This window comes from Schistocerca cancellata, chromosome 10 (genome assembly GCF_023864275.1).
Source record: "Schistocerca cancellata isolate TAMUIC-IGC-003103 chromosome 10, iqSchCanc2.1, whole genome shotgun sequence".
In the NCBI taxonomy this organism is placed as follows: domain Eukaryota; kingdom Metazoa; phylum Arthropoda; class Insecta; order Orthoptera; family Acrididae; genus Schistocerca; species Schistocerca cancellata.
Window position 1 is genome coordinate 131,158,136 of NC_064635.1, and position 13,301 is coordinate 131,171,436.

The 13,301-nt window shown below is 45.9% G+C and overlaps 2 protein-coding genes across 2 annotated transcripts in view; both read right to left on the reverse strand.

Annotated features, from left to right (window-relative positions):
- Positions 1-13,301, reverse strand: part of LOC126106356 (speckle-type POZ protein-like) — a 497,553-nt gene that overhangs the window by 317,241 nt on the left and 167,011 nt on the right. The window lies entirely within an intron of this gene.
- Positions 1,575-13,301, reverse strand: part of LOC126106357 (speckle-type POZ protein-like) — an 88,577-nt gene continuing 76,850 nt past the window's right edge. Inside the window, exon 3 of the mRNA XM_049912609.1 lies at positions 1,575-3,873. Within this exon, the coding sequence (XP_049768566.1) occupies positions 2,849-3,873 (1,025 nt within the window). The 3' untranslated portion in view covers positions 1,575-2,848. The remainder of the gene's footprint in view (positions 3,874-13,301) is intronic.

Here is a 13,301-nt window from a genome sequence, read left to right on the forward strand (position 1 = left end):
GATTTCTACTAGGCCTCGTCTTTTTGTCTATTTGGTCCTCTGCTGCCTTCACTATTTCATCCCTCAAGGCTACCGTTCTTCTTTTACTGTATTCTTTTCGCCTATTTTTGTCAATCATTCCCTAGTGCTCCCACTGAAACCCTCAACAACCTTGAATTTCCTCCTTTTTTGCAATTTCTTCAGTTTTAATCTATAGTTCATAACATATAATTGTGATCAGAGTCCACATCTGCGTCTGGAAACGTCTCACAATTTAAAACTTGGTTCCTAAATCTTTGTCTTACCTTTATATAACCAATCTGAAACCTTCCTGTGTCCCGTGGCCACTTCCACGTATACAACCCTCTTTCATGATTTTTAAAGCAAGTGTTATCCGTGATTAAATTATGCACCGTGAAAAATTCTACCCTGCGGCTCCCTCTTTCATTCCTTTCCCCAGTCCATGTTCACCTATGTTTTCCTTTTCCTACTATCGAATTCTAGTCCCAGTGGCTATTAAATTTTCGTTTCCCTTAACAATGTGAGTAATTTCTTTTATCGCATCATACAATTGTCCCATCTCTTCATCACCTGCGGAGCTAGTTGGCATATAAATTTGTACCACTGTGGTGGATGTGGAATTTGTGTCTATCTCGGCTACTGTAATGCATTCACTGTACTGTTCATAGTAGCTTGCTTGCGTCCCTAGTACCAGTACAGCAAGGCTGTTTGGTTGATGTTACGAGGGCAGAACAGTCTATAATCCAGATTGTTGCCCCTGCAACTACTGAAAAGGCTGCTGCCCCTCTTCAGGAACCTCACGTTTGTCTGGCCTTTCAACAGATGTATCTCCATTGCGGTTGCTCCTACGGTGCGGCTATCTGTATCTCTGAGTCATGCAAGCCCCCACATCAATGACAAGGTCCATGGTTCATGGAGGGAGGGGGCGTATGTATATGTAATAAATATGCAGTGTAATTAGGGGATTTGATGGGGTAGTTGATGTTGTGGGTATTGTCGGTTACAATTACATTACTGTACAAAAATTAGTATGATCATCTATTGAAAAGAATTTTCTAGTGCAACACCAAGAATATTTTTGTAATCAAACTATTAATTTTATACAGACAAAGACGTTTCTTCTTAAAAGAAATTGTACCGTGGACTTCCATTCAAAATGAAGAACATTTCCTCAGTCAAGCCATGGCTTGTCCCACCATTTTAATGTGAGCTGTGGTTTGTATGCTCCAGAACTTTCCAACAATGCACTGGAACAAATAAATACTGGGTGATCAGAAAGTCAGTATAAATTTGAAACCATGGAATAATGTAGATAGAGAGGTAAAAATTGACACACATGCTTGGAATGACATGGGGTTTTACTAGAACCAAAAAAAGTTCACAAAATGTCCGACAGATGGCGCTGGACAGCCAAACGTTAGTGACTGCCCATGACAATCGTGTATAAAAGGAGCTGTAATGAGAGAGAGAATCACATGCGCCAGCAGTCGCAGCATGATGACGTTACATGAAAAGGCGCTTTTAGTGAAACTGTATTATCAGAATGGGGAATGTGCTAGTTCAGCGTTATGCAGCTGTGGCGAGAATGATTTCGAAGTTCGAAGCCACGGGTTGTTTAGACGATAGACCCCGTAGTGGCCGACCGAGCACAAGGCGTAATGCTGCTGAGACAGTTCAGGAAGAAATGGAGACTGTAGCGGGTTCGTCTACGCGCGGGGAATTCAGCGCTCGTGCAGTCGCACGTCGCACCAGCATTCCATATACTACTGTTTGGCTGGCACTTAGGCGTACCCTCCGATGCTATCCGTACAAAATCCATCGGCATCATAAACTGTTACCTGGCGATTTAGTGAAGCGGATGGCATTTGCGGTGTGGGCGTTTCAAAAATAGAGGAAGATGACGATTGGTTGAGTAACGTGTTGTGGACCGACGAAGCTCATTTCACGCTCCGAGGGTCTGTCAACGCCACAACTGCGGAATTTGGGCTACCGAAAATCCTAGAACTGTCGTGGAAACTCCACTGCACGACGAGAAAGTCACGGTATGGGTTGGATTTACCACATCTACCGTTATCGGGCCTTGTTTCTTCGAGGAAATGCGTGATTCTGGTTTTTGTAACTGCTACCATGACGGTTGAGAGGTACGCCGATATTTTGCAGAATCGCATCATTCCCAGCCCGGCTGATAAACACCTGCTGGAACGTACCATGTTTATGCAGGATCGCGCTCCACCCCATATTGCTAGACGCGTGAAAGACCTCTTGCGCGCGCCGTTTGGTGATGATCGTGTGCCCAGCCGCCACTTTCATGATGCTTGGCCTCCCAGGTCGCCAGACCTCAGTCCGTGTGATTATTGGCTTTGTGGTTACCTGAAGTCGCAAGTGTATCGTGATCGACCGACATCTCTAGGGATGCGGAAAGACAACATCCGACGCCAATGCGGACATGCTTTACAGTGCTGTTCACAACATTATTGCTCGACTACAGCTATTGTTGAGGAATGATGGTGGACATATTGAGCATTTCCTGTATAGAACATCATCTTTGCTTTGTCTTACTTTGTTATGCTAGTTATTGCTATTCTGATCAGATGGCGCGCCATCTGTCGGACATTTTTTGAACTTTTGTATTTTTTTTTATTCTAATAAAACCCCATGTCATTCCAAGCATGTGCGTCAATTTTTACCTCGCTATCTACATTATTCCGTGGTTTATTAAGTTTTCAAATTTATACTGACTTTTTGATCACCCGGTATATTATGGCAGAGAAAGTTTAGACGCTGAATGATGCAACTGTTGTTGCAGAAAAGTTCAAATAACAGGCAAAGCTCGATTCTTGTTACTGATTCACCCCATCAGCTCACTGAGACGCTGTATGGCTTCAGGATGAGCAGTTATAACCAAAGCCCAGCCAGGAGTGCGCATCACCCGGTAGAGATTGCTTCTGATGAAAAACACCGCACGGTCCCACAGCATGTCGCAGGAGAACAGCAAGGCGTTGGCTGCGGTTTCTGCGGCGTTGTCCACATCCAACTGGCTGGCGATGTGGGCCTCGCACTGTCGCTTTAGCTGCTGGAGCTGGAATTTGTCAGCAGCTATCAGCAAGTCCCACGGCATGTCCTTGAGAGCCGGCGCCACACCCGTGTACATAAACAGCAGAACCTGCTTCAGTGCTTCGGTCTTCACATCGGTGATCTGCACAAAGCCTTCCTTTGCTTCCTTCGTGTGAGGCTGCAGCAGGGCAGCGAAGTAAGGGCTCCGCACAGACAGTAGTGACCTGTGTGCCTTCAGAACCGAGCCTTCTGTGTGCAGCTCGAAGTCTGTGTGGACTTCTTCACTGTACATCTCACCTACAGCCCTCGCAACATCAGACTGGTGTTCTGCTGTGTCTGCTGTGGGCAGCTCGTCGTGAACAATGCATCGCATGCAAACTTCACACTGCAGTGTTATCTCATCTTCGCTGTTGTCCTCTCCTATAAAGTCTGCTTTCCTAACGAGCTGCATTCCGGAGGAGTTTCCTTCTCCCATTTCGTACCATTTACATGGAAACACTTCTCGTTTTTCACCACTTGGAAGAATCTCGTCAGCTTTCAGTTTCGCTCTCAATAGCTTTTCCGGTTCACACTTTTCGAGCAAAAACTGCAAAAAAAGTTCATTGTTTTTCTTTGTAAGAACCATGCACCATTTACTGAAATTCTGGTGGGTGAACGAAATGGACTTAATTTCGGCTGTTCCTTCTAGTGTCTTCAGTCCCCTCACAGTCCAGGTTTTAACAAAAGTGTAGTCCTCAAAGTTTGTACCATTCGAGTCCTTTAGAACGGTTGGTGTACCAGTTGCTACTTCTGCAATATAAATTGTTCTGCAACTTCCTCCTGCAACAAACAGATGTCATCAAATGATTTTGAACATTTTATCATGTCCTCTGTCATAAATATCTATTATAATGCATCTCTACGTAATTATTTCCCAATTAAGACATATACAGGGTGTTACAAAAAGGTACGGCCAAACTTTCAGGAAACATTCCTCACACACAAATAAAGAAAAGCTGTTATGTGGACATGTGTCCGGAAACGCTTAATTTCCATGTTGGAGCTAATTTTAGTTTTGTCAGTATGTACTGTACAACCTTCCACCTACGCTCAATGGAGCACGTTATCATGATTTCATACGGGATACTCTACCTGTGCTGCTAGAACATGTGCCTTTACAAGGACGACACAACGTGTGGTTCATGCACGATGGAGCTCCTGCACATTTCAGTCGAAGTGTTCGTACGCTTCTCAACAACAGATTCGGTGACCGATGGATTGGTAGAGGCAGACCAATTCCATGGCCTCCACGCTCTCCTGACCTCAACACTCTTGACTTTCATTTATGGGGGCATTTGAAAGCTCTTATCTATGCAACCCCTGTACCAAATGTAGAGACTCTTCGTGCTCGTATTGTGGTCGGCTGTGATATAATACGCCATTCTCCAGGGCTGCATCAGCGCGTGAGGGATTCCATGCGACGCAGGGTGGGTGCATGTATCCTCGCTAACGGAGGACATTTTGAACATTTCCTGTAACAAAGTGTTTTAAGTCACGCTGGTGCGTTCTGTTGCTGTGTGTTTCCATTCCATGATTAATGTGATTTGAAGAGAAGTAATAAAATGAGCTCTAACATGGAAAGTAAGCGTTTCCGGACACATGTCCACATAACATATTTTCTTTCTTTGTGTGTGAGGAATGTTTCCTGAAAGTTTGGCCGTACCTTTTTGTAACACCCGAAATATTTTTGTAATGAAACATGCAATTCTTTCGTTATTTCCGCACACATTCCAGCTGTACAGCTAAATTCAGTAGTGATGAAAAAGTTATTCAATAGCTGCATCGGCTCATTTCGTAAATAAAACCCCTACGTCATTTATGAAATTAATGTGTACTCCATGAAGTTCGTTGTGTCCTATAAGCCACCAGTGTCACTGACGAGTCACTGAATGCCAATAAATATGTCAACTTTCTAACTTATCGATTTATCACTTTATATCGTACAGCTAAACACCTTTCGCACGTGCTATTGATGAAGGTGAATATATGTACTGCTGTCTTAAATTGACCATTTTTATAATTCATTAGCATCATGAAAATTTCTACTATTAGATGTTGGTACACTGTGTGAGAGGCTGAATGCTAGTCAGTGTATGTATTGTAAAATTGTATGCTGTATGTAACTCCTTAACTTGTAAAGCCTGTTACTAAGTCACTTGAGTTGAGGTAGGAAAAATGTTCAGACATAGTTCTTTAGATAAACTGGGTATTTTCTGGATACTATTCAGTCATTTATACGACAACCTATTCTTTTACAAATATCGAAATTGTTTTAAAATGAAAATAAAATAAACTTTCCTTCGAAAAAAATGCTTTCAGAGCTCGTTGGTACCACAGTTTACATAATTTGGGAAGTTATCTACTAAGCTACTGTTGGAAAATTTCAGTCATTACTGCTCGTCTTGAACTGCTTTAACGGTCTAAATGAATGGTCGTACCTAAGTAACTCGCCACAGAGTATTAAACACACATGGCGTTATGAGAAACATTTAACAGAAATTTGCTCAACTGTTACAGAATAGAGTTTTTATTTGCCATTCATCTGTATAAATTATATTTATTTGACCGGTTTCGGTTGTTTAAGCATTCATCAACTGGAGCCAAAAAATATGAGATGTTGGTTTAGAAATGCACATTTCTCATAGAAGACGTTTTCATGCGCCGAATGTAGCATTGGGTAAACGTAAAATGCAACATAATAAGATTTTGACAAATTCTTAAAAAGAACTCTTGCACTCCTCCAGTACTTCATCTCCTACCTTCCAAGTTACAAGAACTTCTGCTGCATTCCTTGCCGAATTAACGCTCCTGGTAGAAAGGGTCTTGGGGAGTCATGTGCTAGCTACAGTCTAGGTGATTATTTTCAGAATGAATTTTCACTCTGCAGCGGAGTGTGTGCTGATATGAATCTTCTTGGCAGATTAAATCTGAGTGGCGGATCAGGACTGGAACGTGGGACATTTGCCTTTCGTGGGCAAGTGCTCTACCTACTGAGCTATCCAAGCACGACTCCTGATCTGCCATTACAGCCTTACTTCCACCAGTACCTTATCTCCTACCTTCCAAACTAGGTTGGAGTCCTGGCCCGGCACACAGACTTAATCTGCCAGGAAGTTTCATATCAGCGTACTTTTCCCCACAGGGTGACGACTGATTCTGTCACAACGTTGTTCCAAATCTAAGTCCTGTGCTTCTCACAATGAAAATATTTATAAAGTTTGCCACACCTGTGGCACTGTGCGAGGTTACGTGGGTGGACGAGTTGTCTACTTACGGGCTTGACTCCACTTTCAGTGGTCCACAGTGGCTGTGAACAGCTGGCGCCCGCATCTGCTTCGAGTACCTATACCCATCTTTTTAATGCATTTACAATCGGGACTTTGCAGTGACCTGATAATTTTCCACTGGGAAAGGATCTTTTCCTAAGTAAAGCCCAGTAAAAGTGTCTCCTTTGTTCCATTTCTCTGGCGCGTCGCGTATCCGGCACTGTCGATTGCGACTTGTAACAGGCTATTACAAATGATTGAAGCGATTTCATAAATTCACTGTAGCTCCATTCATTGACATATGGTCACGACACACTACAGATACGTAGAAAAACTCATAAAGTTTTGTTCAGCTGAAGCCGCACTTCAGGTTTCTGCCGCCAGAGCGCTCGAGAGCGCAGTGAGACAAAATGGCGACAGGAGCCGAGAAAGCGTATGTCGTGCTTGAAATGCACTCACATCAGTCAGTCATAACAGTGCAACGACACTTCAGGACGATGTTCAACAAAGATCCAGCAACTGCTAACTCCATTCGGCGATGGTATGCGCAGTTTAAAGCTTCTGGATGCCTCTGTAAGGGGAAACCAACGGGTCGGCCTGCAGTGAGCGAAGAAACGGTTGAACGCATGCGGGCAAGTTTTCACGCGTAGCCCGCGGAAGTCGAAGAATAAAGCAAGCAGGGAGCTAAACGTACCACAGGATGGTGCTCCACCGCACTTCCATCACGATGTTCGGCATTTCTTAAACAGGAGATTGGAAAACCGATGGATCGGTCGTGGTGGAGATCAGGATCAGCAATTCATGTCATGGCCTCCACGCTCTCCCGACTTAACCCCATGCGATTTCTTTCTGTGGGGTTATGTGAAAGATTCAGTGTTTAAACCTCCTCTACCAAGAAACGTGCCAGAACTGCGAGCTCACATCAACGATGCTTTCGAACTCATTGATGGGGACATGCTGCGCCGAGTGTAGGAGGAACTTGATTATCGGCTTGATGTCTGCCGAACCACTAAAGGGGCACATATCGAACATTTGTGAATGCCTAAAAAAACTTTTTGAGTTTTTGTATGTGTGTGCGAAGCATTGTGAAAATATCTCAAATAATAAAGTTATTGTAGAGCTGTGAAATCGCTTCAATCATTTGTAATAACCCTGTATTTCTGTTTCCGTCTGGTTCGGCCTGCGCAGGCGCTGAGGCGGCCGCTGCCCTCTGGAGCGTCTTTCGCGGGGGCCGCGCGCACTGGGCTCGGCAGTTGGATTCGCACCGAGCTGGCGGTGTTTTGCCTTCCGCCCCGGCACGCAGGTGTGGTCTCGTTGTTGGCGGGCCTCGTTGATTTGGCCGTTGGGCGGTGTGGCGTGTCGGTGACGTGCTGTAGTGGACGACTGATGGATCCCCGCACGCGATCGCTCGAGGTTCTCCGCCTCTGAAAAGGGTGCCACGATATCGCTTGTGTTTCCGCACCCAGGAGTTGTACGGACTGCAGGGCAGGCTTTCTGCGTGTTTGCTCTGTCCTGTATGCGTGGCGGGGTTCGTTTCACCTTACTTCATCTTACTTCAGCTGTTGTTTATATTTTCTGCGTGATTCCGTTTTGGCCGCAGTCTAGGTGTCGAGTTTTCTGCCGGTGTGTGCCCGGTCGTCGCCCCCGTTTTCCCGCCCGGGGGGCAGCCGTATCTGTTGGTGGGAATTATTTGGCAGTGTGTGTTTTGCGTGGACCCAGTGTGCTCACGCGCCCTGATTCTGAGTTGAAATTACTGCAAGGAAGCAAATGTTGGGCCTTGCCGTACGTATATTTATTATTTGAGCTAGTCATGTACGTGTTGTTGTGTTAAGGGTTTTAGGACATTTTTAATTGATATACCTTTTGGAAATTTTATCACCTTTTGAAAGAAGGTATAGGAAGGAGTAACTTCGACTGAAAATTTAATTGTAAATTATACATTTGTGCTTCACATTATAAAATTTAACTGTATTACGTGAAAGTATGTGGTTTTCTCCACAATGATTATTTGTTAATGTATCAAATTGTAAACAGTTTGTTTGGCAGTGATTCAAACGACACAAATAAGTTTCTCTGTTCACCTGTGGCATATAACATTTTTATTACCCCATATTGTAAGCAGCTTGATTTGTTTGTGTCACTGTGATTTGTAAGCCACAGTGTAATATATTACAATTAATTAATTGTTTTGGGGAAATAAACCGTGAATTGTATGTCCCCTTTTCATTAACCGAATCCCATCCAAATCGTCCGCTCATTCTTAACTATTGAAAAAAAAAAGAAAACCCGAATATAATTTTTTGAAAGAAGTGACTCGTGCGCCTGTGTGCTCCAAACGGATAATTCAGGAATGGATTGTGGCTGAAATGTTTATGATACAATAGACAAAAGATACACCATACCTTCAACTTCTAGGTTGTACAACATACTAAAAATGCAAGACTATAAGTCAACACAGATACACAATCTACATATTTTCTGCAGAATTATACACAACTTTGCTTTTTGCCAAAATACCCTCCTGGAAATTGAAATAAGAACACCGTGAATTCATTGTCCCAGGAAGAGGAAACTTTATTGACACATTCCTGGGGTCAGATACATCACATGATCACACTGACAGAACCACAGGCACATAGACACAGGCAACAGAGCATGCACAATGTCGGCACTAGTACAGTGTATATCCACCTTTCGCAGCAATGCAGGCTGCTATTCTCCCATGGAGACGATCGCAGAGATGCTGGATGTAGTCCTGTGGAACGGCTTGCCATGCCATTTCCACCTGGCGCCTCAGTTGGACCAGCGTTCGTGCTGGACGTGCAGACCGCGTGAGACGACGCTTCATCCAGTTCCAAACATGCTCAATGGGGGACAGATCCGGAGATCTTGCTGGCCAGGGTAGTTGACTTACACCTTCTAGAGCACGTTGGGTGGCACGGGATACATGCGGACGTGCATTGGCCTGTTGGAACAGCAAGTTCCCTTGCCGGTCTAGGAATGGTAGAACGATGGAAATGGTTCAAATGGCTCTGAGCACTATGGGACTTAACATCTATGGTCATCAGTCCCCTAGAACTTAGAACTACTTAAACCTAACTAACCTAAGGACAGCACACAACACCCAGCCATCACGAGGCAGAGAAAATCCCTGACCCCGCCGGGAATCGAACCCGGGAACCCGGGCGTGGGAAGCGAGAACGCTACCGCACGACCACGAGATGCGGGCTAAGGTAGAACGATGGGTTCGATGACGGTTTGGATGTACCGTGCACTATTCAGTGTCCCCTCGACGATCACCAGTGGTGTACGGCCAGTGTAGGAGATCGCTCCCCACACCATGATGCCGGGTGTTGGCCCTGTGTGCCTCGGTCGTATGCAGTCCTGATTGTGGCGCTCACCTGCACGACGCCAAACACGCATACGACCATCATTGGCACCAAGGCAGAAGCGACTCTCATCGCTGAAGACGACACGTCTCCATTCGTCCCTCCATTCACGCCTGTCGCGACACCACTGGAGGCGGGCTGCACGATGTTGGGGCGTGAGCGGAAGACGGCCTAACGGTGTGGGGGACCGTAGCCCAGCTTCATGGAGACGGTTGCGAATGGTCCTCGCCGATACCCCAGTAGCAACAGTGTCCCTAATTTGCTGGGAAGTGGCGGTGCGGTCCCCTACGGCACTGCGTAGGATCCTACGGTCTTGGCGTGCATCCGTGCGTCGCTGCGGTCCGGTCCCAGGTCGACGGGCACGTGCACCTTCCGCCGACCACTGGCGACAACATCGATGTACTGTGGAGACCTCACGCCCCACGTGTTGAGCAATTCCGCGGTACGTCCACCCGGCCTCCCGCATGCCCACTATACGCCCTCGCTCAAAGTCCGTCAACTGCACATACGGTTCACGTCCACGCTGTCGCGGCATGCTACCAGTGTTAAAGACTGCGATGGAGCTCCGTATGCCACGGCAAACTGGCTGACACTGACGGCGGCGGTGCACAAATGCTGCGCATCTAGCGCCATTCGACGGCCAACACCGCGGTTCCTGGTGCGTCCGCTGTGCCGTGCGTGTGATCATTGCTTGTACCGCCCTCTCGCAGTGTCCGGAGCAAGTATGGTGGGTCTGACACACCGGTGTCAATGTGTTCTTTTTTCCATTTCCAGGAGTGTATGATCAGTCAGAGTAAACAGGGAGTGGTTAGCTATATTCACTTAGTCATTTGGTAGAAGCTTCTTTTCAGCCGTTGTTCTGTGTATGTGATAATGTTCCTATGAGGTTAGAAGGCGCCTTTCACTGTTTATTCTATTTTCATGTCTTTCTCTCTTCTGTATTTACACTTAAATAATATTCCGCAGGCCACCGTATGCAGCGTGGCCGAGACTACCCTTTTCCGCTAGTAGTCATTTCCTTTTCTCTTCCACTCGCAAACAGGGCGAGGGAAAAACGACTATCTACTGACCTGTGTAAGTGCCCTAATTTCTCTGATCTTATCTTCAGGGTCCTTAGGCGAAATATAGGGTGGCAGCAGTAGAATGGTTCTGCAGTCCCTTTCAAATGCCGGTTCTCTAAATTTTCTCAATAGTGTTCGTCGCAAAGATCGTCGCCTTCCACCCAGAGATTCCCATTTGAGTTCCCAAAGCGTCTCCTTCATACGTGCATGCTGTTCGATCCTACCGGTAACAAATCTAGCAGCCCACCTCTGAACTGCTTCGATGTCTTCCTTTAATCCTACCTGGTGCAGATCCCAAACATATGGGCAGAACTCAAAAGTGGGTCGTACTATAATCCGTTCATCTTAAGAAAAACCCGATGTAAGCATTGCACTATGTATTCTCCCGCATTTGCTGGAATCTCAATGGATTTCCGTTTTACGTGGGACTGCAGCGACGCTGTCTCGAGTACTGTCAAGTACGGTAATAAGGGTACTACCGTGCTGTGCGTTACACGTACATCGACTTAGCGATAATACGGGACAACAGCTTTACCGGCGCATTTAACTTGGACAGCGCTGGCCGGTCAGCTGGTACAGCTAGCCTGCAGTGACGTGGCCAGCTGCAGTTCACACGTGAAAAGAGACGAACAGAGGAACAATGCGGCTACGAATGTCATTTAATTTTTAAGCAGAATGAAATAATACACTGCGAATCTCCCACTATACGCTCCTTCGACGACTAGACGGAAACCGGAACACGTTATCGTTTTAGCTAACGTACTACGAGGTGCATTCAAGTTCTAAGGCCTCCGATCTTTTTTTCTAATTAACTACTCACCCGAAATCGATGAAACTGGCGTTACTTCTCGACGTAATCGCCCTGCAGACGTACACAGTTTTCACAACGCTGACGCCATGATTCCATGGCAGCGGCGGAGGCTTCTTTAGGAGTCTGTTTTGGCCACTGGAAAATCGCTGAGGCAATAGATGCACGGCTGGTGAATCTGCGGCCACGGCGAGTGTCTTTCATTGTTGGAAAAAACCAAAAGTCACTAGGAGCCAGGTCAGGTGAGTAGGGAGCATGAGGAATCACTTCAAAGTTGTTATCACGAAGAAACTGTTGCGTAACGTTAGCTAGATGTGCGGGTGCGTTGTCTCGGTGAAACAGCACACGCGCAGCCCTTCTCGGACGTTTTTGTTGCAGTGCAGGAAGGAATTTGTTCTTCAAAACATTTTCGTAGGATGCACCTCTTACCGTAGTGCCCTTTGGAAAGCAATGGGTAAGGATTACGCCCTCGCTGTCCCAGAACATGGACACCATCATTTTTCAGCGCTGGCGGTTACCCGAAATTTTTTTGGTGGCGGTGAATCTGTGAGCTTCCATTGAGCTGACTGGCGCTTTGTTTCTGGATTGAAAAATGGCATCTACTTCTCATCCATTGTCACAACCAACGAAAAGAAAGTCCCATTCATGCTGCCGTTGCGCGTCAACATTGCTCGGCAACGTGCCACACGGGCAGCCGTGTAGTCGTCCGTCAGCATTCGTGGCACCCACCTGGATGACACTTTTCGCATTTTCAGGTCGTCATGCAGGATTGTGTGCACAGAACCCACAGAAATGCCAACTCTGGAGGCGATCTGTTCAACAGTCATTCGGCGATCCCCCAAAACAATTCTGTCCACTTTCTCGATCGTGTCGTCAGACCGGCTTGTGCGAGCCCGAGGTTGTTTCGGTTTGTTGTCACACGATATTCTGCCTTCATTAAACTGTCGCACCCACGAACGCACTTCCGACACATCCATAACTCCATCACCACATGTCTCCTTCAACTGTCGATGAATTTCAATTGGTTTCACACCACGCAAATTCAGAAAACGAATGATTGCACGCTGTTCAAGTAAGGAAAACGTCGCCATTTTAAGTATTTAAAACAGTTCTCATTCACGCCACTGGCGATAAAATTCCATCTGCCGTACAGTGCTGCCATCTCTGGGACGTACTGACAATGAACGCGGCCTCATTTTTAAACAATGCGCATGTTTCTATCTCTTTCCAGTCCGGAGAAAAAAAATCGGAGGTCTTAGAACTTGAATGCACCTCGTATTGTAATTAAAAACAAGAATGATGAAAATTCCCGACTTAACCATAGGGTGATTTTTCTGCATAAGCTGTGTGCAACGTAAGAGAGTATTGAAGGATTTCACCGTATAGCTAGATATTGAATCCACTGAAGGTATTACTTACAGTCAGTCGTCTGGCAATCCCTTAGCTCCTTCCTTATCCGAATCCGAGAAATAGATTTCGGTTCTTGAAGTGTCACCCGCTACGTTGATAAAGAGCCTATCAACAACAGAATCCAGGAAGCCAATCAAGCGCAACATTTTCTATTCTTCATTTATGACGAGCCGTGCTATATCCCACCATCGTTCCGATGTGACTTACGAAATAACTGCGTGCGTTAGTTCCAGTACGTCTGGCAGCTTAACGGTCTGTTTATTTCTCGGGCCAA